The following is a 26,119-nucleotide window of genomic DNA, read 5'->3' on the forward strand; positions in this document are numbered from 1 at the left end:
AAATTCTTATTTTAAAAACATCTAATCGGTGCTTCAGAAACAAAAAGTTTCCCGTCTTGACTGTTGACCAATCATCAGCATTAGCACGCAAAGGCGGGTGCACATATCCACATCAGTGACCAGAAAGCGCTTGTTTAATTTTCTCTGGTTTTGCCTGGCAAAAACAAAGTAGCCTACCTGCATTAATATTATCCATATAAAGCTGGCTAACATTTTAGCAATCTGCTACGGACACATCTTTGCCACAATACTTACAGTGCTTGACTTGAGCTGAAATAGGTGCCGGTACTGTTTATATTTAGGTACAGGAGCTCCACTATACTTTTGAGCTAATATTCTATAAAAAAAAGGAACAGGAGCTCAAGCAGTAGAACATGTTAGGTGCCGGTACTCAGCTCCAGTGATCTCCTGCCCAAGTCATGCACTACCTGGTGATTTCATTGATCATTTTCATATTTCCAATAGGCCTAGTTTAGTTGAGTAATAATTCATATAATTCAGTGGTGGTACTGTATGTCTAAAGATAGAAGGTAGTATGATATTACAGCTATATTTATGGGATTGTTGTAGTACTAGACAAAATATTTTTGCATAATTAAGTCAAAAAACAAACGGATTACATGCTTTGTACTGTTTCTAAAAAAATAAATGTATTAGTAAGAAGTAATGTGGTATAATGCTAAATTTCTTTTCATTTTTTGTAATTTTTTGTAATAATCAAAATATCAGAGAAAATGTTCAGGTGCCCCTTTAAGGGTGGGAGGTTAACATAGTATTTGGGCCACTTGAGTCCTTTCACGTGTCCTTGTCGTATCACAAATATGACATCTCTTTGCTATTAGTTGAAGCAGCAGACTCAAGTTGAAAAACAACCAAACTTGTGAACAAAACCATGTAAACAGCCAAGAAACACAGGACAATGTCTCACTTTGTTGACCATCGAGTAAATTAGACCAGCTTTTATGCCTGTGTACAATGCCTCCAAAAATGAATCGATCAGCACTTCACTCATTGCACACAGCTCCCATGCCAGGCAGTGTTTCTGCATGAGGTGGGATATAGGATTCCTATTTCTTTTTTCAAATAGCAGCTATGACCGGCCTCCCTAGTGGTATAGCGCTCTAAGGCGCCACTACAGACACGGGTTCGATCCCAGGATGTGTCGCAGCCGGCCGCGATTGGGAGACCCATAAGGCAGCGTACAATTGGCCCAGCGTCGTCCAGGTTAGGGGAGGGTTTGGCCGTCCGGGATATCCTTCTACCATCGCGCTCTAGCAACTCCTTGTGGTGTGCAGGGCACATGCACGCTGACACATGTCGACATGCGGTACAGTTTTTCCTCTGACACGTTGGTGCGTCTAGCTTCCGGGTTAAGCGAGCAGTGAGTCAAGAAGCAGCGCGGCTTGGCGGGGTCATGTTTCGGAGGACGCATGGCTCTCAAACTTCGCCTCTCCCGAGTCTGTATGGGAGTTGCAGTGATGGAACAAGACTGTAACTAACAATAGGATATCATGAAATTGGAGAGAAAATGGGGTCCAAAAATACAAATATATAAAAATAGCAGCTATGAAACAAAACTGCAGAAATACTTTGTAAATCTCTACTGTAGCATGTCTAACCCTAATTTGCACATGTTGACTTTGACTTTCTTTTGGCGAATGTAATGCTCCCACAGGCAGAGCCCCACCTGTTTTGAGCCCCACATTTTTAGCTAAAAAAACAAACATACCATATTTTTGGGGGGCGGTGGGTTGCCTGTTTTGCATGTTATTTTGGCGTTAATACGTGTCACATCAGTTTGCAAACAATGTAAAATAAAAATGATTGAATTAGTAAAAGCCAAAATGCAGATATTTCAGCCTTGCTCAGTGCTTTCTGTGGTGGTGTGGTAGCCAGCGGAAAATACGTAGCGTATAATGTTTTCTAGTTGCACCAGTGATTGGCTCAGTGTTCTGTCACTCATGGGGACACTACTTCACTGCCATTTAAAAAATATATATTTCACCAGGTAAGCCAGTTGAGAACAAGTAGGGAGGTAGGCAATAAATAGGCCCTAGAGGCAAAAATAATTACAATTTAGCATTAATACTGGAGTGATAGATGTGCAGATAATGATGTGCAGGTAGAGATACAGGGGTGCAAAAGAGCAAGAGGGTAAGTAATAATATGGGGATGAGTTAGTCGGGTGTGCTATTTACAGATTGGCTGTGTATAGGTACCGTGATCGGTAAGATGCTCAGACAGCTGATGCTTAAAGTTAGAGAGGGAGATATGACTCCAGCTTCAGGGATTTTTGCAATTCGTTCCAGTCATTGGCAGGAACTGGAAGGAAAGGCGGCCAAAGGAAGTTTTGGCTTTGGGGATGACCAGTGCAATATACATGCTGGAGCGCGTGCTACGGGTGGGTGTTGCTATGGTGACCAGTGAGCTGAGATAAGGCGGGGCTTTACCTAGCAAAGACTTATAGATGACCTGGAGCCAGTGGGTTTGGCGGCGGATATGTAGTGAGGGCCAGCCAACGAGAGCATACAGGTCGCAGTGGTGGGTAGTATATGGGGCTTTGGTGATAAAACAGATGGCACTGTGACAGACTACATCCAGTTTGCTGAGTAGAGTGTTGGGGGCTATTTTGTAAATGACATCGCCAAAGTCAAGGATCGGTAGGATGGTCAGTTTTACGAGGGCAAGTTTGGCGGCATGAGTGAATTATGCTTTGTTGTGAAATAGGAAGCCAATTCTAGATTTCATTTTGGATTGGAGATGCTTAATGTGAGTCTGGAAGAGTAGTGACGCTATTCGGGCGGGACGGTGCAAGCAGCAATCGGTTGTAGAGCATACACTTAGTTTAACTAGCATTTAAAAGCAGTTGGAGGCCAAGGAAGAAGTGTTGTATGGCCTCGAAACTCATTCGGAGGTTTGTTAGCACAGTGTCCAAAGGGCCAGGTGTATACAGAAAGGTGTCATCTGCGTAGAGGTGGATCAGAGAATCACCCGCAGCAAGAGCGACATCTTTGATATATACAGAGAAAAGAGTCGGCCCTGTGGCACCCCCATAGAGACTGCCAGAGGTCCGGACAACAGGCCCTCCGATTTGACATACTGAACTCTGTCTGAGGAGTAGTTGGTGAACCAGGCGAGGCAGTCATTTGAGAAGCTAAGGCTATTGAGTCTGCCGATAAGAATGCGGTGATTGACAGAGTCGAAAGCCTTGGTCAGGTCGATGAAGACGGCTCCACAGTAATGTCTTTTATCGATGGCAGTTATGATAGCCACGCTCAAGGTCCTAAATGATGAGGTGCACCCACGACCAGCTCGTAAACCTGATTGCATAGTGGAGAAGGTATGGTGGGATTCAAAATTATCTGTAATCGGTGATCTGCTTATGAACTTGGCTTTCGAAGATTTTAGAAAGGCAGGGCAGAATGGATATAGGTCTATAACAGTTTGGGTCTAGAGTGTCTCCCCCTTTGAAGAGGGGGATGACCACAGCAGCCTTCCAATCTTTGAGGATCTCAGACGATACGAAAGAGGTTGAATTGGCTAGCAATAGGGGTTGCAACAATTTCGGCGGATAATTTTAGAAAGGGAGGGTCCAGATTGTCTAGCCCAGCTGATTTGTAGGGGTCCAGATTTTGCAGCTCTTTCAGAACATCAGCTGTCTGTATTTGGGTGAAGGAGAAGTGGGGGGAGGGGTTTGGGCAAGTTACTGCAGGGGGTGCTGAGATGTTGGCCAGGGTAGGGGTAGCCAGGTGGAAAGCTTGGCCAGCCATGGAAAAATGCTTATTGAAATGATCGATTATTGTAGATTTATCGGTGGTGACAGTGTTTCCTATCCTCAGTGCAGCGGGCAGCTGGGAGTAAGTGCTCTTATTCTCCATGGACTTTACAGTGTCCCAAAACCTTTTGGAATTAGTGCTACAGGATGCAAATATCTGTTTGAAAAAGCTAGCCTTAGCTTTTCTAACTGCCTGTGTAAACATCCTGACTTCCCTGAAAAGTTGCATATCGTGGGGGCTATTCGATGCTAATGCAGAACGCCACAGGATGTTTTTGTGCTGGTCAAGGGCAGTCAAGTCTGGGGTGATCCAAGGGCTACATCTGTTCTTAGTTCTACATTTTTTGAATGGGGCATGCTTATTTAAGATGGAGAGGAAAGCACTTTTGAAGAGCAACCAGGCATCCTCTACTGACGAGATGAGGTCAATATCCTCGGTAAGAAAGGCCTGCTCGCTGAAGCGTTTTAGGGAGCGTTTGACAGTGATGAGGGGTAGTCGTTTGACAGAGGACCCAGTACGCACGCAGACAATGAGGCAGTGAACGCTGAGATCCTGGTTGAAGACAGCAGAGGTGTATATAGAGGGCAGGTTGGTCAGGATATCTAAGAGGGTGACCATGGTTACAGATTTAGGGTTCTATCTGGTAGGTTCCTTGATGATTTGTGTGAGATTGAGGGCATCAAGCTTAGATTGTAGGACGGCCGGGATGTTAAGCATGAAGATAGATGGGGGGCGATCAATTAACATATGGTGTCCAGGGCATAACTGGGGGCTGAGGGGGGTCTATATCAAGCGGCAATGGTGAGAGACTTGTTTCTGGTAAGGTGGATTTTTAAAAGTAGAAGCTCGAATTGTTTGGGTACAGACCTGGATAGTAAGACAGAAGTCTGCAGGCCCTCTCTTCAGTAGCTTGCAACTCCGCTCCCTTTGGCAGTTCTATCTGGCGGAAAATGTTATAGTTAGGGATGTACATTTCTGGATTTTTGGTGGCCTTCCTAAGCCAGGATTGAGACACGGCTAGGACATCCGGGTTGGCGGAGTGTGCTAAAGCAGTGAATAAAACAAACTTAGGGAGGAGGCTTCTAATGTTAACATGCATGAAACCAATGCTTTTACGGTTACAGAAGTCAACAAATAAGAGCGCCTGGGGAATGGGAGTGATGCTGGGGGCTGCAGGGCCTGGGTTAACCTCTACATCACCAGAGGAACAGAGGAGGAGTAGGATAAGGGTACAGCTAAAGGCTATAAGAACTGGTTGTCTAATGCGTTTGGAACAGAGAGTAAAAAGAGCAGGTTTCTGGACTGAACAATAGATTCAAGGCAATGTACAGACAAGGGTATGGTTGGATGTGAGTACAGTGGAGGTAAGCCTAGGCATTGAGTGACGAAGAGAGAGGTTTTGTCTCTAGAGGCACCATTTAAGCCAGGTGCGGTCACTGCATGTGTGGGGGGTGGAACATAAGGGCTAGCTAAGGAATATTGAGCAGGGCTGGAGGCTCTACAGTGAATTAAGACAAAAACTACTAACCAAAACAGCAATTGACACGGCATATTGAAATTAGAGAGAGGCATGTGTAGCTGAGTGATCATAGGGTCCAGTGAGTAGCTAGGCGAGCTGGAGGCACGGCAATTCAGACAGCTAGCAGGCCGGGGCTAGCAGCAGGCTGGCAGATGGGCCTCAGGGGAACGTCGCAACGGAAGAGCCAAATCTAAGGGTAGAGCTGCTGCTACTCTTTGTAGCAGCATTTCATTGAAGAGAAATGACAGATAAAACGTATCGGTGCTCATCGGTCATAAACATTACACAACCAGTTGGAAATCGCAAATTCAACAATGAGTGGTTTTGATGGAATTGGTGGCTAACTGCAAGCATTGCAAAGAAATCACTAGCCTGCTATTCAGTGGAGTGGCTGTGTGGTCCCAAGTCTGGGTTTAAGGGTCTCTTTTCCAAGCTTCAAATGATAAACATTCAACATTGGCCATGCTGTCAATCCAGCATAATTTCTGGCACGCTCAAAACAATTTAACTCGGAACTGAGAAATCTGACTTCAGTGAGTTCAAGACAATTGGGAACTTGGGAAAACACGAGCTCAGACTGGGAAAATACGTTTTGAACGGTCATCCAACTCAGCATTGTAAGTGGGGAACTCTGGCCTCTTTCTAGAGCTATGACCTGAAGATCACTGGCATCATCATTCTTCATACTTGTCCCAGAAAATAAATAATTCTTGCAAACCTTATTGAATGTATTCAAATTACAAATTTGCAACCATTTGTTTAAAAAAAAAAAATTCACACATCATGATGATACAAGCTTGCCTAATTAAATTACACATTTTAAAATCGTACTTGCAACCACGAATCTCAATGTGCAACCACGAAATTCAAAATACTAACTTCTGTCATTATTTTCCCTTACCAGTCCATTTAAAACTATTTAAAATACACCCATGCTATTTTGTCGGGAAATTTAACTACAGTTGAGACCACTGACATGACATTGATGCAGATACCAATATTTTGCTGCGGCATGCGCTTTACGGTCAACATAATCTGTGCGGGGTTGACTCGTCTTTAATATGACGCTGTCAATCAAATTTACTCTACTTGTCTGCTCAGTCTCACGACTGGGTTTTCCACCTGATTATAAGGCTATATGTCTTTGTTGATTGATCTATATACTCAAAATACTGCTGTCCCAAATGCTTCAATGCATAGAAATTGCTGTTCATCTCACGCTTCTTCCTAGCCTAGAGTGCATGCAGAAAAAAGAAAGCTCTATTTTGATGCGCGCTGTCAAACACGCATGCACGCCCCATATTTGCACTGGAGCAGCTATAATACTGTGCAACTTTTGAAGACGATTGGCCTCGGGATTCCTCTCCATTTGAGAATAACTAACTACACGAATGTGATAGTAAGGAGACTGGTTTCCATTCATGCAAATCATATTTGCTGACATATGGGGCTGTTTGTTATTGTTTACCTCCCTGGCCAAACTACGTGCCGCCGCACATATTACTGCATTTGACAGGTCGCGAGCATTCACAGCAAATAGCTAAAAACAGACACGCTTACCCTCGCTGCTCGGGTAATACTCAAATCTTTCATTACTTCCTCGAATGCTGCTGTCTCTTCTGCCTGTTTCTGATTATGCAAAGCGATTTTCTCGCTAAATTTCCGCGGATTATTCGATGTCGCCATGTTTCGCTCTTCTGCTCCGCTTTCCCTCCAGAGACGTTGCGTGCCCACGTCCTTGCGCGTGGGCGTAGTTAAGGCGCACATCTGGAACGCCCGCGTTTCCCACATTTTTCACCAGGGATGGGTAAAATGCAAAAAGGGATATGTAATTTCCCCCCTCATTGTTGCTTAAACGTTTTATCCACTGTCCACTTGCGGATAATCTAAAATCAATTATATATTTTTAAATAAATGATCCCCTATTGAACATGTTGGTAAGGTTCTTCTTATTTTGAATGCCTTGTTTAGCCGCTAAACACACTGTACTGTACATAGCATAACAATACTCTATCCTGTTCCCATTATTTTCCACTGATGAAAGCTATAGCCTACAGAGAAAAGCAGTTGTGTGTCTGTTACTTTCCAGTTTTTGTAGTCTTTAGTAGCCACTGGCCTGATGTCCCTACTCAAATGAGTGTGCTTTAAGAATTCTCACTGGGAATTAAATGCATAAACCACTGTCAACCACATCAGTAACTAACATCCTAAAAGTACCAATACTGGCAAAAAAAATCAAATGGTTTTTCTTTTTCCCACAGACACACAAGGCTAAAGAGCTACAGGCGCAGTCCATGCACAATGAAACAATATGCTGTTTCACCCACTATTCAGAGTAGTGGAAATAAATTGGCTGTAAAGTAACCAAGGAAACCATTGAAGAGGGTATACCAGGGCAATGGGTGTGTGGGAATATGTTGTTATTGCCAGCTAAACCCTGAAAAAAAACCTTGAAGTTGAGCCTCAGTGAAAAGGCTATAGGTAGCATGGATTAAATGACATCTTGGCAGATTTCTGTGTCCTGCTCCTCAGATATTGTTTACATTAATCTAGTTACATAAATACATCAGCTACAACACCCTGTACATAGAGACATGTAATCACAGGCTTCCCTGTACATAGAGACATGTAATCACAGGCTTCCCTGTACATAGAGACATGTAATCACAGGCTTCCCTGTACATAGAGACATGTAATCACAGGCTTCCCTATATATAGAGAGACATGTAACATAGAGACATATAATCACAGGCTTCCCTGTACATAGAGACATGTAATCACAGGCTTCCCTGTACATAGAGACATGTAATCACAGGCTTCCCTGTATATAGAGACATGTAACATAGAGACATGTAATCACAGGCTTCCCTGTACATAGAGACATGTAATCACAAAAATAACTCAAATGGTTCCGTAGCTTTTCAATTTTATTTAAATAGAGATAACTTTGTCCCTGACCCCGACTTCATCTCCACTTCACTTTAGATCCCCCCACAGCCCCTTCCCTCAAAACATTGGTGATGGCAGCCAATATTTGCTGTGAAAATGAATATCCAGCTAAAACACAAACCTGTGCCAATGCTATGCCCCAAAAAAGAGAAACATCTGAAAAATGGATGTATAAATATGTGATAAAAAGTGTAATATCTTTAGATAGGTAGATGGATATATTGATGGTGGATAGATAAGGTATTTAACGTTTTGTGGGATTGAGATATTCATGGTAACTCATGCTCAAGGCAGTAACTGACAGCAGGGGGAGGTATATCTAAAGAGCTAATTGTTTTCACTACTCTGTTGTGCAAAAAGGCTTCTCAACAGTTTTTACCCCCAAGCCAGAAGACTCCTGAACAGGTAACCAAATGGTTATCCGGACTATTTGCATTGTGTGCCCCCCTCCCCAACCCCTATTTTACGCTGCTGCTACTCTCTGTTTATCTTATATGCATAGTCACTTTAACTATACATTCATGTACATACTACCTCAATTGGCCCGACCAACCAGTGCTCCTGCACATTGGTTAACCGGGCTATCTGCATTGTGTCGGACCACCTGCTAACCCCTCTTTTTACGCTACTGCTACTCTGTTCATCATATATGCATAGTCACTTTAACCATACCTACATGTACATACCACCTCAATAAGCCTGACTAACAGGTGTCTGTATAAAGCCTTGCTACTCTTTTTACTGTTGTTTTATTTCTTTACTTACCTACCTACACACACACACACACACACACACACACACACACACACACATACCTTTTTTTTCTCGCACCATTGGTTAGAGCCTGTAAGTAAAGCATTTCACTGTAAGGTCTACCTACACCTCTCGCACCATTGGTTAGAGCCTGTAAGTAAAGCATTTCACTGTAAGGTCTACCTACACCTCTCGCACCATTGGTTAGAGCCTGTAAGTAAAGCATTTCACTGTAAGGTCTACCTACACCTCTCGCACCATTGGTTAGAGCCTGTAAGTAAGCATTTCACTGTAAGGTCTACTACACCTCTCGCACCATTGGTTAGAGCCTGTAAGTAAAGCATTTCACTGTAAGGTCTACCTACACCTCTCGCACCATTGGTTAGAGCCTGTAAGTAAAGCATTTCACTGTAAGGTCTACCTACACCTCTCGCACCATTGGTTAGAGCCTGTAAGTAAACATTTCACTGTAAGGTCTACTACACCTCTCGCACCATTGGTTAGAGCCTGTAAGTAAAGCATTTCACTGTAAGGTCTACCTACACCTCTCGCACCATTGGTTAGAGCCTGTAAGTAAAGCATTTCACTGTAAGGTCTACCTACACCTCTCGCACCATTGGTTAGAGCCTGTAAGTAAAGCATTTCACTGTAAGGTCTACCTACACCTCTCGCACCATTGGTTAGAGCCTGTAAGTAAGCATTTCACTGTAAGGTCTACCTACACCTCTCGCACCATTGGTTAGAGCCTGTAAGTAAAGCATTTCACTGTAAGGTCTACCTACACCTCTCGCACCATTGGTTAGAGCCTGTAAGTAAAGCATTTCACTGTAAGGTCTACTACACCTCTCGCACCATTGGTTAGAGCCTGTAAGTAAAGCATTTCACTGTAAGGTCTACCTACACCTGTGGTATTTGACGCACGTGACAAATAAACTTTGATTTGATTCTGTTGTCTTAATTGTATGGACAAGTCCGTCTAATGTGGGGCCCAGATTTGATTTCACATTGCTGCTATTTAATGATTTCTGTGGTAAACATGTTACATTGGGAACAGATAACATCATGTGGTAGAAAACCCTGGTGTCTTCTATTGTTATGAATCTGGCGAGAGACCAGTTTGTTCTTCCAGATTGATATTTCTGTCATTTCTGTTTTGTGTATGACAGACACCTGCTAAGATACTGAATTTGCATGTCACACAGCCTTACTGGAAACATGGTTCTGAAAACTGATGAAGCTGTGTTTGTGGTCTATACTTCCTTTGCAAGGCTTCTCCAATGCCCCTTGTCATGGTCAGCAGGAAATACAGTGCATTTGGAAAGTATTCAGACCCCTTGACTTTTTCCACATTTTGTTATGTTACAGCCTTATTCTAAAATTGATAAACTCATAAATCTACACACAATAACCCATAATGACAAAGCAAAAACAGGTTTTTAGCAGGAAAAAAAACTTTGTTTTTGTGATAAACAATATTTTATCACAAACACCTAGCAGCTATAATATAATTTCACAGAAATAATTTGCTGGTGGAAATTACATCAAATTTTGTAGACAATGGACATAAAAACATGTGTCAAATGTGTTCTGGATAGGAGTGATTCAAAACATAATTGCACACTGACTCACTGCTTATCAGTTCATATGAGTGAGTTAAACTATACTATAAAACAATTGCTGTTTGAACAGTGAACAATTCAGCAATCATGTACAGTAAAGAAATGAAAGTCCCAAACTTGTGTCTTCCGTGCAGTGTGTTCTATTTTCTCTATGAGGTAATGAGGCTTTTACAGGAAATCTTGATGTGACTTTCATTTTTGCTAAGTTCCACTTTTTCAACATAGAAAAAAGGGAACTTGGAAGTTCAGTCAACAACTTCATCGTCTCTCACTCATAGACCAACTGGACCACTCTGTTCGTCTCACCAAGGCCTGGTAAAACACGTTTTTGTTGGTTCTGACCTACTGATCTTCTGTATTTCATGGGTGCTATCTGGGGGCTATTCAAACAATACTGGAATCTGGAAAATGTTCTTAGGATATGAATTGTATTAACATATTTCTTATTGATTAATATGTTGTTGATTTCAATTTTAATGAATCGTTTATTTAGCTCATAGGTTCTTGCATTATTTTGCAATGGTGACCTGGGTTTGGTTAGTTAGGTTTAGTTAATGACATCATTTATTGAATGCCTTAAATACCAGACTGTTTATGCATAGTAGGCTACCCTTCATTTCAACATCCCAAACTGCTGTCATCCAATAATGCATTTTTTCATTCACAGGTCATGATGTCTAATACAACTTGTCTCCCTGCAAACTCTACCACAGACTGCCTAGACCCAGCTTCTTTTGGTTTTTCTGTGAGATATGCTGTGGGTCTTCCTCTGTTCTTCATAGTTCTGGGAGTAGTGATTGCGCTGATCTATACCAAGCGCAGTAAATTTAGGAATATGGGGCAGTTAGATCAACTCAAGAGTACAGAGGTCAACACACGTCAGCTTGAGGGTTCCCAATACACGGCCATGGTCAGACCACCACCCGCTGATCATAGCCCTATCTACGAGAACTTCACTGACTCCAACAAGACAATCATCAACATGAACAGGTAGGTTACATGATGATGATTAGTTTGGGTTGAAATGTTCAAACAAAGTACACTGGAAGTTGAAAGTTGATTAGGTCATTATATTGAGGAAAATCAGAGTTTGTCTTTGCCTTTTGCAAACTGTTCATTTCCAAGATTTCATGCCTCTTTTATTTTCACGTTTGAATTGTATTAATCCTACTGTGTGTCAATGACTCAACAATGGACTTTTAACAGAGTTGACAAATGTTGACCACACAACAGTGAGCACACATAGGCCATGTTTGTTGTGGCGTAACTGTGCGGGAAAGCATGTTCTGATGTTGGCCCATCTGTCTACCTGTCTCTCCAGGTCACCCGTTCAACCTGAGGACGTATATCTGCAGTGTGATTTATCCGATGATGCAATTTACAGCAACGACATGTCCTGTAGTCTGGCCATACTACCTCTTGACACTGAGGAGGAAGATATTTATATAATGCCAGATGTTCTATAGTTACAGCCATAAAGATGACCCTATTCAAATCCAAACAGTCATATTTTTGTAGGACAGGAAGAGGAATCAAAGGAGCCAATATGTTCTGGTGGCTTTATGTTTTATCCACCTCTGAAGGAAACTTGGCCATATTGACAAAAACATTTGTCTTAATTAGAATCTTTTGCTTTGTTTTACAGACTAAAAAGTATGTTATTATGTTATTGTACATATTTTAGTAAGTGCCTGCTAGGTTCAGCACAGTGCAACAACTTTTTGGGGCAAATTTAAATATAAGTAGCAGTTTAGCCCAAAATGTAAAACATTTTTACAGTGAACTTTTTCACTCTGTAGTTAGGGAGAAGTCCAAATTTACCCAATTGTTACCCAGAGGGGTGTGTTGCCTAAAAGATTGGCTGTGCTGTGTACACTGCCACTTCAGGAGGCGAGTCAAAGAATTCTTCCCCCCCATTATGGGGCCCATTATGGGGTATTGTGTGTAGGACAATGACAAAAAGTCTTCTCCATTTTAAATTCAGGCTGTAACACAACACAATGTGGAAAAGTCAAGGGGTGTGAAGACTTTCTGAAGGCACTGTATAGCAGTCTTGTTGACAGGTCTCGAGAATGGTCTGGAGCCCACATATTGAGTGTCTCGGTGTTGTCTCGGTGTATAATACATTTGGACTCGGTCTTGACTCGGTCTCGGACAGTGAGGACTCATAAATAGTTGCCTAGACCAATGGAGTAAAAAAAACTCCTAATTACCAACTTCCATTCAGTCCAGTGTTGCAATTGTGTTTTTTTTTGCCAAAATTAGTCAACTTTAAAAACGATGTTGCGGGTGAAAATGTATTGGGTGCCAGATTTTTGGCGGTACTACTAAATTGCACCGCGACCGCCATGGCATTTCTCTTAAAAAGATATACATATATTTCACTGTGACCTGCTGCCTCTGACTATCAGGCAGTGAGCAGGCTGTAACTGAGTGAGTGAGTCAGTGAGTGAGCATGTGAATGGGGGAGAGGGCCGAAGGGGTGCGTGTGTGCTTTGAGAGAGTGCTGCAGCAGAGTAAGCTGAGTCACGGAGACAGAGCAGCACCAGTGCACTTTGTGGCCACTGTTTACCAGTTGTAGGTAGGCTATTTAGGTTGGTCATTATGGAGGCACACCTTTTCCAAAAACATATATATTAACACGCTAGAACCGCAACAAAGCATTGGAAAACGACTTTAGGGGCACTAGAGCTGTTTAGATAAGTTTGCTCAGAGGTGGTTTAAAGTAAACTGCATTCTTTGATGTCAGTTTCATTGTGGACTTTTCCCTGAAATGATATGTTGGCATGTTGGCCTATCATGGGCTATAGACTACCTGCTTCTATCTCAGTAAACCATGGCAAAGTTTAATTGCAGTTATAAACCCAGATTTTAGTCAGTAGCCTATGCCTATTGAAATAACAAGTCAATCGACTAAGGGATATGTCCTAAGAACAGTCGTTAGCCATGGTAAATTGGCCATGTACCACACCTCCTTGGGCTTTCTTGCTTAATCATAATCATAATCAAAACAATCGACATCTATTGAGGGAAAATTATCTGGAGAGTTTAATAAGGGAGATTTATCTTTTCTCTTGTGATATATTCTTAAACTCGCAATAATTATTATTTTGATGGAAAAGCTAATTGAGCTTTTTCATTGTAAAAAATAAAGTCAATATTCCTTCTTAATTCAATCGATAACATTATGGAAAAAGTGTTTATTGAATAAATGTGGCAAGTCTTTTTTTGCTGCAAAAAAATTATTTGGCCAGGTTTTCCGAGGTCATTGGGCGAGAAATTTTAGCCAGACCTGGCAACCCTGATTCAGTCAGGGCATAAAACCACTTCGCTTGGCCAAATATATACACTCCTTTCTCAGAACATTAATATCTTAACATCCTTATCTATTATAGACATGTTTGCACACTGGTGAACCACTGAGGCCTTCAGTGTGTGACAGGTTTGTGATTCAGTGGTGTAGTGGAGGGTATATGCAGGTATAAACCCAACACAATCTCACACTCAATTCATGCAAATATGTACAAATAGAATTTCAGCAGATTTTGTGTGTTATTGTGTGGCTTAATTTGTGTGAAAAGACACACATTTTTGTGTGACTTCATTCCTAGGAAAATACATTTTTGGAGGACAAACTTAGGAACAATCTTTTGAAAGTTATTAGAGCAATGCATGATGGTGTTGGTGCATGATGGTGTTGGTGCATGATGGTGTTGGTGCATGATGGTGTTGGTGCATGATGGTGTTGTTCTACACTGCCTTTTTTTTGTGTCCCACATTTATTAATATAAAAAACAAATGTGTTAACAACCCAATCTTTTTAATCAACCAGGTTGTCACCTAAATAATTACAATATAATACTAGCCTTGTTTTTTAAATTTGTTAAATTAATGCCAATGCTGTTTTCTATGCTTCTTTTCACATAATACTTTGGAATACTTGTGCTATGTCGGATTTTATGAGGGTCGCCAAATTGGAGTATAAAGCTTTATTTGTCTGTTTTTGTTTTGTGGTATCAATGAAGGTATTTGATTGTGTTTTTTTCAGTGGCGTACAGTATACTCACTTCTTAATCCCTACTGATGTGTATCGAAGTAGTGTAGTGGGGGTATACGACTTATCAATTATGTAGTACAATAGGGAAACCATGCACAAAGTAGCCTACACAATCGCAAAGCATGTGAAATATGCTCGCCACAAACAACCTAGTTTCAGCTGAATATCATCTGCAGGCAGCAAGAGTGTGCAGCTCTCAGCTGGTTTTGGCATAGAGCAGCTCATAGAAGAATGACATCGGTAGCCGGTAGGGTAGGAAAAAGGTTTCAACTTATGATATCAGCCAGTAAATGCTAACTAGGGCAACAATGGATATGCAAACCATGTATTGAAAAAGTTTAGTCCAAAGTGTTGGTCAGTTGGCTGTTTTTGATGCTCAATTAACATCATGTACTGTTTGCATCAGGGGCGTAGACATGGATGGGCCTGGGTGGACAGAGGCCCACCCAATCAGCTTGATGTGGTTTGTGGATGTGGCATTGTTGTGGACTGAGACCATCAAATATGTGTATTTTTTTTATTTAAAAAAAAGTGATATTTTGAGAGTGAAAATCTAAATCTATAGGAAAATCTATAGGAAAACTCAATGGACGAGGAGCCTACAATTCCCCATCTTGTTGATGTGCATAACTGAGGGAGAGAGTCTACCTTTTCATGGTTGTTACATCAATAAGACTGTAAAGTTCTCATTTGTAAGAGAACTTCTGTGGTGTTTACATATTATCAGAAATCCATTCTGATCTATTTTGTGGCTTTTGGCGAATGCATTCTAATGATCTAAAGTCACGCTGTTGCAACTGCCTGTAAACACACAGTCCAGTTCAAAGTGAATGATGGCAGAACCAACTGCCTGTAAACACACAGTCCAGTTCAAAGTGAATGATGGCAGAACCAACTGCCTGTAAACACACAGTCCAGTTCAAAGTGAATTATGGCAGAACCAACTGCCTGTAAAACACACAGTCCAGTTCAAAGTGAATGATGGCAGAACCAACTGCCTGTAAAACACACAGTCCAGTTCAAAGTGAATGATGGCAGAACCAACTGCCTGTAAAACACACAGTCCAGTTCAAAGTGAATGATGGCAGAACCAACTGCCTGTAAAACACACAGTCCAGTTCAAAGTGAATGATGGCAGAACCAACTGTAGTGTAACGGCCACTTTCGCACGGACGTTTTCCCACTCTATATTGCTAGAGAATTTTCACAAATGGCTTAGTATACGTAATTCTCAAACGTTCTAAAAAAAAATGGAAATGACCATATCTAAGCAGTGGTGTAAAGTACTAAAGTAAAAATACTTTCATGTACTACTGAAGTAGTTTCTTTACTTTACTTTGCTATTTATATTTTTGACAACTTTTACTTCACTACATTCCTAAAGAAAAGGTTGTACTGTTTACTCCATACAGTTTCCCTGACACCCAAAAGTACTTGTTATATTTTGAATGCTTAGCAGGACAGGGAAATTGTCCAATTGACGCACTTATCAAGAGAACATCCCTGGTCTTCACAACTACCTGATCTGGCGGATTCACTAAACACAAATGCTTTGTTTGTAAATTATGTCTGAGTGTTGGATTGTGCCCCTGGCTATCTGTCAATAAAAACAAGAGAATTGTGACGTCTGGTTTGCTTAATATAAGGAATTTAATTTTACTTTTGATACTTAAGTACATTTTAGCAATTAAAATGTTATTTTCATACGTAAGTATCTTTTAAAACCAAATACTTTTAGACTTTTACACAAGTACTACTGGTTGACTTTCACTTTTACTTGAGTCATTTTCAATTAAGGTATCTGTACTTTTAATCAAGTATGACAATTGGGTATTTTTTCCACCACTGTATCTAAGTGGTCGCTTGTCAGAATATATTTTTTTTAAAGTGCCATATTCCTCCTGGGGGTGGAAATGAACAGATTTTAATAAGATTTAATGTTGCTAAAATGCTGTCAGTTCCACTTTAAATGCAACAATGTTTCACATACAAGTTATTTTCGAAGAGATGGTTAACAACAGCTAGCGTGCTGCAATTAAAAAACCCAGTTCCATTCACCAGATGACGATAACTTGAAACTGAACTTCTTGTTGAAAGTTATTCTTGAAAAGGGAGAAGCTAACAAATTAGAACCAATATCCTCTTTGATAACACCTGCGGCAGCCGCTGCAATCTAGCCTACAAGCCGCCAGCTAGTTAGATCAAGAAGGCAGAAGTTCCCATACGTTTTTGTAAAAATGGTCCCTTCCATTTAAGTCAAAATATGATTGGATGATTCCACTGTCACCCCAAAATGTTGCCCTTATACAGTTGAATGGCAGATGCCTTTATTTAGCTTCTGATGGCCTAGCCAATGGCTGAATTAGCTAACTCGATTTATCTCCCCAGAGACCAGCAGAAGCTTCAGTGTTAACCCTTTCATTTCCAACAAAAACTGAAGAGATTAAATCAGAACATCATTGAAAATATTATTATTATTATTATTATTATTATTATTTTATAAATCCCAAGCCCTTCTCTGAAGGTGTAGAAGGCCCATTGTTCCCCACTGTGTTTGGGTTAGTAATATTTTGTAGAGTGGCTCTATTTTCCCTCAGCATGCATTTTTATTACTGTTCTGAATATCTACAGAATCATTGTGTTTTTCTGAAATATGAACACAGAAATACTGGATATTTTGAACTCTTATTATGGTGGTGATTTGATAAAATTACAATCATGGTCTTGAATTGGACTCGATTTGCTCTGGTCTTGGTCTCGAATCAGTCAAGAGAAAAAAATAGAAATCTGAATCTGATGAGGTTATCAAATAGTGTGAAGTGAAGTCATCTGTTGAGCGGACTGGTGATGGGTTGTCTGGGGATGAGCAATAAATAACATTCCTCCTGCACTGAGAGAATGCATATTTGGATGCTTGATTAATGAATTTGCGTTTGGTCATTGGGGACGAAGAGAAGCTAGTCAGTGTGATTGTTCAAACATGATGTCTCACAAAAACATTGAAAATGAGGATGTGATACTCAAACAGAAGAAATGGCCCAAAAACATTCAGATTGAGTCTCCCTGTGTGTTGGAAAAGTTCCAGCAGTGAACTTTGTGTAAGTAGTATAGTGTTTCATTGGTGTTTTAAAGGAGACACATAGAAAGGAAGCAAAAATCCCTTTGACCTACAGTACCAGTCATAAGTTTGGACACACCTACTCATTCAAGTGTTTTTCTTCATTTTTTAAAACTATTTCTACATTGTAGAATAATAGTGAAGACATCGAAACTATGAAATGACACATGGAATCATGTAGTAACCCAAAAATATATTTGAGTTTCTTCGAAGTAGCCACCCTTTGCCTTGACAGCTTTGCACACTCTTGACATTCTCTCAACCAGCTTCACCTGGAATGCTTTTCCAACAATCTTGAAGGAGTTCCCATATATGTGGTTTATTTATTTATTTGGGCTGCAATCTGAGATGCAGTTATTCTAATTAATTTATCCTCTGCAACAGAGGTAACTCTGGGTCTTCCATTCCTGTGGCGGTCCTCATGAGAGCCAGTTTCATCATAGCGCTTAATGGTTTTTGCAATTGCACTTGAAGAAACTTTCAAGGTTCTTGAAATTTTCCAGATTGACTGACCTTCATGTCTTAAAGTAATGATGGACTGTTGTTTCTCTTTGCCTATTTTACCTGTTCTTGCCATAATATTGACTTGATCTTTTACCAAATAGGGCTATCCTTTTAATACCCACTCTACCTTGTCACAACACAACTGATTGGCTGAAACGCATTAAGAAGGAAAGAAATGTCCACAAATTAACTTTTAACAAGGCATACCTGTTAATTGAAATGCATTCCAGGTGACTACCTCATGAAGCTGGGTTAGAGGACGCCAAGAGTGTGCAAAGCTGTCATCAAGGCAAATGGATGCTACTTTGAAGAATCTCAAATATAAAACATATTTTGATTTAACACTTTTGTTACTACAGGATTCGATATGTGTTAATTCATAGTTTTGATGTCTTTACTATTATTCTACAATGTAGAAAATAGTACAAATAAAGAAAAACCCTTGAATGAGAAGGTGTGTCCAAACTTTTGACTGGTACTGTAGTTTGTGATGGGATACCTTTCAGATTTATCACGCCACAGTGAGTACATCTGAAAGAGAGTGAATGTTAAAAACAGCTTAATTTCAAAGCCCGTTATAACCCTGCCTCCTGAATAACCACACTCAACATCCAACGCCACCCACCCAAGTTTGCACAATGATGAAGACTGATTCAGATTTTCATTCCCTGCAAATTGTATACATTGGGTGGTAACAAGACCTTTCAAAAAGTAAGATTGAGGGTGTTAATATCAGGTCTTGGCTGTGGAGAAATAGAGGATGGACTTTCAGTAAGCATGAACAAAGAACTCGGGGAGTTTCCTGGTGTACATTAGCTGTACTTTTACCAAATGAAGACGGCAATATTTATCAATATTTGTATATGTCCGGAGATTGATGACTTACTTATATTCAATTTCCCGGACACTTGATATGTCACACCCCTCATCAATCTACTGAAGTAATGGACATGTGACATCAGTACATAGTACTGTATGCCATTGGTGGTCAGTGACGTTTAAGATGAGGGAGGACACTTTTTTTAATGAGCATAGCCTTATTTCTATTACAGCATATTGGATGAGTGTCATTGATATTCCATTCATCCAGCTCAATATTACATCGATAGGTTTAGGCTACTACATGATACTCACATTTTCCATATGCCTATCATGAGGTTTCTAAAACCTAGCCTAAGAATGAAGTTTATAACGTAGGTCGAGAGAAAAGGTGACAGACAGTGACATATTCAATACCACCTTGCGCACATGAATCCATTAATCCAACAGTTGCAAATGAGAGTCTCTATTGTACAAATTCAGGTATGTTTATCCCCATTTAATTCTGTTTGCTTCCATTTGTGAAAAGTTTTTCAACAGAATCGGCAGAATGAATACACCCCTGATCACAGCATGATAATTTTGCTCGTTGTAGAATTCTTTCTCGCATCTACGCACTCTCCTCTCACCTTTTCCCTTCATTGTGGATTTCAGTGCACCTGTAACCAGGTGAAAAAGCCTTTCCAAGCCAAACCTTCATATCATAACCACTAATCGCTACACACAGCCTACATCGTTAATGTCACCATGTTATCTAACGTCATTGCTATTCAACATACCTACTAGAACTAACGTGTAAGTAAACCTGCTACAATCATGCAGTACACAGTTACACTGGTGGCAATAAATGTATAAAATCAAAAGCTTACCTTGACTTGGAAGAGTTACAGTGTTGGATAGCCATAGCCAGCTAGCTAACATAGCATCCCTTTCTGTTTGAGCCGGATGTAGGCTAAACTAGCTAGCTACATTCTCTAGCCAAGAGAAAGTGAAAGTGAAAACAAAATATGAAATATAGCTAGCTAGTTCTCTCTCTCCCTCACTTGCTTCTCCTTCATTTATAAATAAATACATTTGTTCAAAACTCTTTACATATTGTATTTCTCTCTTTTTGAGTCAACTACTCTTCACATTTTATGCACTGTAGTGCTAGCTAGCTGTAGCTTATGCTTTCAGCACTAGATTAGAGCTCTGATATGTTGGAGGATGTCCTCAGGAAGTTGTCATAATTACTGTGTGAGTCTATGGAAGTGGGTGAGAACCATGAGCCTCCTAGGTTTTGTATTGAAGTCAATGTACCCAGAGGACGGAAACTAGCTGTCACCATGGCGCTACCCTACAGAGTGCTGTTGAGGCTACTGTAGACATTGCAAAACAGTGTGTTTTAATCAATTATTTGGTGACGTGAATATTTAGTATAGTTTTATCTAAAATAGCCAACTTTTTTCATGTTTGGCTATTTTATTTTTATGAAATTCACTGAGGAGGATGGTCCTCCCCTCCCTCCTCTGAGGAGCCTCCAATGCTATATGCTTCCCAAAATATGTTTATGCTTTAGAATACACAATTTGAAATGATATCAGTATATAAAATATTTTAATAAACATACGCAAATACACATTTATACTGTATTTGTAAATGTTTATATGTTTATATTCATATCTGTGTATACATACACTGTAAAATGTATTTTGAAATGGGCTATCATATGTATTTTGAATTTGACTTTCATATCAAAATCTCTCACAATTTACAAAATAGGCCTTCTACACACCAACATGTTGGGTTATATCCCAAAACAATTGTGTTATACAGTGGGGCAAAAAATATTTAGTCAGCCACCAATTGTGCAAGTTTTCCCACTTAAAAAGATGAGAGAGGTCTGTAATTTTCATCATAGGTACACTTCAACTATGACAGACAAAATGAGAAAAGAAAATCCAGCAAATCACATTGTAGAACTTGAACAATTGGTGGCTGACTAAATACTTTTTTGCCCCACTGTATATTGAGTTGTTTTGTTGAATGATTGTTGTTTATTAAGTTGTTTGATAGAAAAACCATCAGGTTATGTTGCCCGCTGCCTGTTTATTGTTTGTTATCTTTGTCATTGATAAAAAATGAGATATGATGCTTATAATTATCAAACACTATCTTTAGCATTATTTGTTCTCTCTTTATTTATCCAAACTTATCTCTATAATATTTCATTGTGGTTATCGAGATACAGTATTGCCTTTCACATTATATTACATTCAAATAAATTGTATTTATTGTTTAGAGATATGATATCTGTTCATGGTGCTGAGTTTACAATTCATGTCGTAATGTGTTCTGTGTGCTATTCTTACTGTCATGCAAAATCAAATACTTAGTTAATTTGTCCCCCAGGTCATTCAGTCTTTGGTCAAAGCCACTGTATAAATGGTTCAAAGCTACAGATGCAAGATATTGGCTATCATATCTTTTACATCTTTCACGGCACACCCTAACTTTTGAAATATTATCTAGATGGTTTTCCGTAAAGCACAATCATTTCAAGTTATTTTACTGTTGCTAAGGAATTAAACACATAGGGTAAACATAATTTGTGAGTAAAAAATATTTGTTGTAAAGTTTGTGTGCATACGCATTCAGGCACAACAATCCAACATAAACAGTAGGGGTAATATCCACACTACAGTAACTGACATTTTAAAAACAAGTTTTTTTTCCGGACAAACTTCCAAAAATGTTTGGAAATAATACTGTACATAGTATTACATTCAATTTAATACATATTTACAGTACAGTGATGTAAGGATCAAGCTAAATAGTGTAACATTGAAAACTACACTACAAAACAATACAAGTAAGTTTTAGACCCTGTTAAATAAATTACAATAAATAATATAATTTTGTACATAGTCTTGGAAGAATAGGATATTATGGGCCACATGAGACTAACAAAGTTTATCTTCCAAATAAAATAGTACATTTCAGTCATCGCTCCACAGTAACTTCTCTCAAAATCCATAAGTGATGGATAATGTTATGTATTTTTGTTTGCTTAGCTGTTGAAAGTAACATTAGTAATGTCACTAATTGAGCATTACAAATGTTATTTTCTTACGTCCTTTGAAAACATGATCCATTCTATTTCAATATGTAGCACTAAAGGAAAAGGTTTGTTCTGACTCTTTTTTTACCTTGCCTGGGCTTGCCCTGAAGGACTCAAGCACAGTGGCATTTGCTGACAATCAAGTCATTGAAGGGTGTGAGCTTCAACTTTCCCCAACTGTCATAGTGCATGAGGATCACAGGCTCGTAGGCTGCCGGCACACAACAGGGGTGAGGTGTTGCTCCCTTGTTGATGTGGTGAAGACGAGACTTTGCTTGCGCGTGCATGCTGGCTGGCTTGTAGTTGTGTGGACAGGAGCCGTCGCAGAAATGCATTTTGTAACCAGTGGGGGCCACGACCCAGTCTGACCAGCCAATCTCCTTGAAGGACACATTGATGGATTTTCGGCAGCAGCTACCGTCTTCGTCACAGTTGTCCTCTTTGTTGGAGCGAGTCCGTCTTCTTCTGCCTGCTGATCTAGCTTCTACAAGGTCTACCTCCAGGACCATCTGAGGGGTCCTCTTGGGATCAGTTCCCTCTTCTAAGGCCAGTTCTACTTCCACAACCAGAGAGTGGCCGTCCGACCTCTCACTCCACTTACCAACCACAGTTCTGATGTCCAAAGTCAAATCACCAGTTCTTGCAGCGACCGTCTGAACAAGGGTCTCTGTGTGAATCAATAGAGAAGAGTTCAGTGGTTTCGTCTCATAGATCTTCACATGAACCTCATCCCTAATTGTGGGCTCGGCAGCTTTAGAGCCATCCAACAGCTGTCTGTAGAGCTTCAGCTCAGCCCGGGCCAAAGTGAGCTCCTTCCTGATGTGTGGGTTCTTGTGGAATACAGCTCTGTACCAAAGCATATCTGATGGATGTTCCTCATCACTCCAAAGCACTTTGAGAGGCTCCACTGAAAGAGGTGAAAAGAGGGTTGTTACACAAATGCTCAAGTACTTAGAATTACTGTCATGGCTTGAATAGGTTGTGCTTTTAAGAGTTGTAACGGATGTGCCTTGTCAAAAAAAGAAAACGATGTCAAACGATTTAAAACAAAGCTTTGGAGAAGAGGTACTGTGTTACTATCAAGCCTTTGCTCAGACCAAATGTTAATGGTAGGCTTTTGTTGGAGTGCACACAAAAATGAACCCCTTTTAGACAAAATTGTTCCTCAGAGCATGACTCACTCATTCTCACAACATATGGTTTCAGAAAACACTCACAGGTACATTAAGATTAATTTTTAAAAAGTGCTTGAATGCTTTTTGTTAGTTTTGTCATAAAACCGAATTTGAATTCTTCTCGAAGACACAAATGTGGGAGAATATTTCGGTACACACCTTATACAAAGTTATTAATACACTTTGCATAAAGGCAAAATTCCATGCAGTCAGATTACTATCTAAAGCTAGAATGTCAACAGTCAGGTCCTGTATTGTGGTAGAAACCAGTACAGTAACAATGTGTCTTTAAGTAAGGACCCACCTGTGGCTGGATGAAGCACAGTGGATGCCCTCCTTGGGGAACGCTGGGTTTCCCCCTCCTGACTGGAGCTCCTTCTCAGCTGCCTCAGTGTTTCCCTGTAGAGCCTATGCATCCTCATCAGCTCCTCTTCTGAAGCCATTTCCCTGGGCCTGGCCTCCCTTTCCATCCCCATGGAGCTCAGGATCCCTGTCTTCACTGACTCCAAGACAAATGCCCTCTGGTGCTCCTCCTGCCCCAGGCGGGGTCGGCCCTCCCCCTGACAGAGGCTGAAGAGGAGGACCACCCAAGAGAAGAGAAAGCACTGTGTGACTGAGCTAGGCATGGTAGGTTTGTTCTCAGAGGAGATGTCAATGTTCATTTATATAGCTCCTGCATGGCCACACCTCTCCACTGTCAGGTGAGCACTCCTTCTGCACTTATACTGTATGTATTGTCATCATTATGTAAAGGATTTAAATATATATGTATTTGTATATACAGTGCATTAGGAAACTATTCAGACCCTTTCCCTTTCCCTTTCTCCACATTTTGTTAGGTTATAGCCATATTCTAAAATTGATTAAATATATTTTTCCCTCGTCAATCTACATACAATACCCCATAATGACAAAGTGAAAACGGGTTTGTAGATATTTTTTGCAAATTTATTACAAATAAAAAACAGAAATACCTTATTTGCGTAAGTATTCAGACCCTTTGCTATGCGACTCGAAATTGAGCTCAGGTGCATCCTGTTTCCATTGATCATCCTTGAGATGTTTCTACAAATTGATATGATTCCAACTGTGGTAAATTCAATTGATTAGAAATCATTTGGAAAGGCACACTCCTGTCTATATAAGGTCCCACAGTTGACAGTGCAGGTTAGAGCAAAAACTAAGCCATGTGGTTGAAGTAATTGTCCGTAGAGCTCCGAGACAGGATTGTGTCGAGGCACAGATCTGGGGAAGGGTACCAAAAAATGTCTGCAGCATTGAAGGTCCCCAAGAATACTGTGGCCGGACAAACTGAGCAATCGGTAAAAGACACATGACAGCCCAATTTTAATTGCGAAAAGGCACCTAAAGGACTCTCAGACCATGAGAAACAAGATTCTCTGGATTGAACTCCTTGGCCTGAATGCCAAGCGTCACATCAGGAGGAAACCTGCCACCATTCCTACGGTGAAGCATGGTGGTAGCAGCATCATGCTTGTGGGGATGATTTTCGGAGGCAGGGACTGGGAGACTAGTCCGGATGAATGGAGCAAAGTACAGAGATCCTTGATGAAAACCTGCTCCAGAGCACTCAGGACCTCAGGGTTACCGGGGAACAGTGGGTAAACTACCTTGTTCAGGGGCAGAACGACAGATTTTTACCTTGTCAGCTCGGGGATTCGATCTGGTCCAACGCTCTAACCAACAGGCTACCTGAAGAAAGTCTCTTCTTTTTATTAGTGTCCTTTAGTGGTGTTTTTTTTGCAGCAATTCGACCATGAAGGCCTGATTCACGCAGTCTCCTCTGAACAGTTGATGCTGAGATATGTCTGTTACTTGAAATCTGAAGCATCTATTTGGTCTGCAATCTGAGGTGCAGTTAAATGCCGATTTTTGAGGCTGGTAACTCTAATGAACTTATCCTCTGCAGCAGAGGTAACTCTGGGTCTTCCTTTCCCGGCGGTCCTCATGAGAGCCAGTTTCATCGTAGCACTTGATGGTTTTGTGACTGCACTTGAAGAAACGTTCAAAGTTCTTGAAATGTTCTGCGTTGACTGACCTTCATGTCTTAAAGTATTGATGGACTGTTGTTTCTGTTTGCTTATTTGAGCTGTTCTTGCCATAATATGGACTTGGTCTTTTATCAATATAGGGCTATCTACTGTATACCACCCCTACCTTGTCACAACACAACTGATTGGCTCAAACGCATTAAGAAGGAAAGAAATTTCACAAATGTACTTTTAACAAGCACACCTGTTAATTGTAATGCATTCCAGTTGGCTACCTCATGAAGCTGGTTGAGAGAATGCCAAGAGTGTGCAAAGCTGTCATCAAGGCAAAGGGTGGCTACTTTGAAGAATCTCAAATTTAAAATATGTTTTGATTTGTTTAACACTTTTTTGGTTACTACTTGATTCTATATGTGTTATTTCATAGTTGTTATGTCTTCACTATTATTCCACAATGTAGAAAATAGTAAAAATATAGAAAAACCCTTGAATGAGTAGGTGTGTTCAAACTTTTGACTGGTACTGTATATATCTCATGTTCTATGAGCTGGGAAACCATGGTTTGTCTAGTAGTTCTTTAACAACATAATATTAATTATATCTGAAAAACATTTAAGCTCTTGCTGTGTCGATGGATTCCAATGGATTGTTTCCATATACAATATATTACCGTATTGATACAACTAATATTTTCCATCAAATAATCTGTATTATCTTT

General features: G+C 40.3%; 2 protein-coding genes and 1 long non-coding RNA gene across 3 annotated transcripts in view; 1 reads left to right on the forward strand and 2 right to left on the reverse strand.

The window, feature by feature from the left end:
* LOC139375936 (CREB-regulated transcription coactivator 1-like) overlaps positions 1 to 6,994 on the reverse strand; it is a 47,362-nt gene extending 40,368 nt beyond the window's left edge. The window contains exon 1 of the mRNA XM_071117912.1: positions 6,850 to 6,994. Coding sequence (XP_070974013.1) covers positions 6,850 to 6,981 — 132 coding nt within the window. The 5' untranslated portion in view covers positions 6,982 to 6,994. The remainder of the gene's footprint in view (positions 1 to 6,849) is intronic.
* Positions 6,995 to 10,834: 3,840 nt separating this feature from the next.
* Positions 10,835 to 14,614, forward strand: LOC139375938 (uncharacterized). Its single transcript, XR_011627865.1, has 3 exons — positions 10,835 to 10,931; positions 11,284 to 11,606; positions 11,938 to 14,614. It is a non-coding gene; the product is annotated as an uncharacterized lncRNA (long non-coding RNA).
* A 7,713-nt stretch (positions 14,615 to 22,327) lies between these two features.
* LOC139376855 (bone morphogenetic protein 4-like) lies at positions 22,328 to 24,051 on the reverse strand. Its single transcript, XM_071119814.1, has 2 exons — positions 23,694 to 24,051; positions 22,328 to 23,121 (listed from the first exon to the last, which is right to left on the reverse strand). Exons 1-2 carry the CDS (start codon positions 24,049 to 24,051, stop codon positions 22,328 to 22,330), a joined length of 1,152 nt encoding a protein of 383 aa, XP_070975915.1.
* Positions 24,052 to 26,119: the final 2,068 nt, after the last annotated feature.

Source organism: Oncorhynchus clarkii, chromosome 20 (genome assembly GCF_045791955.1).
Source record: "Oncorhynchus clarkii lewisi isolate Uvic-CL-2024 chromosome 20, UVic_Ocla_1.0, whole genome shotgun sequence".
Taxonomy (NCBI): Eukaryota; Metazoa; Chordata; class Actinopteri; order Salmoniformes; family Salmonidae; genus Oncorhynchus; species Oncorhynchus clarkii.

What these genes read in the sequence shown, in the direction of transcription:
- LOC139376855 (XM_071119814.1), bottom strand. Translation starts at nt 24,051, where the DNA reads ATGAACATTGACATCTCCTCTGAGAACAAACCTACCATGCCTAGCTCA. An exon ending in TGTGCTTCATCCAGCCACAG is followed by an intron (nt 23,122 to 23,693) that starts GTGGGTCCTTAC and finishes CACCTCTTTCAG; the next exon opens with TGGAGCCTCTCAAAGTGCTT.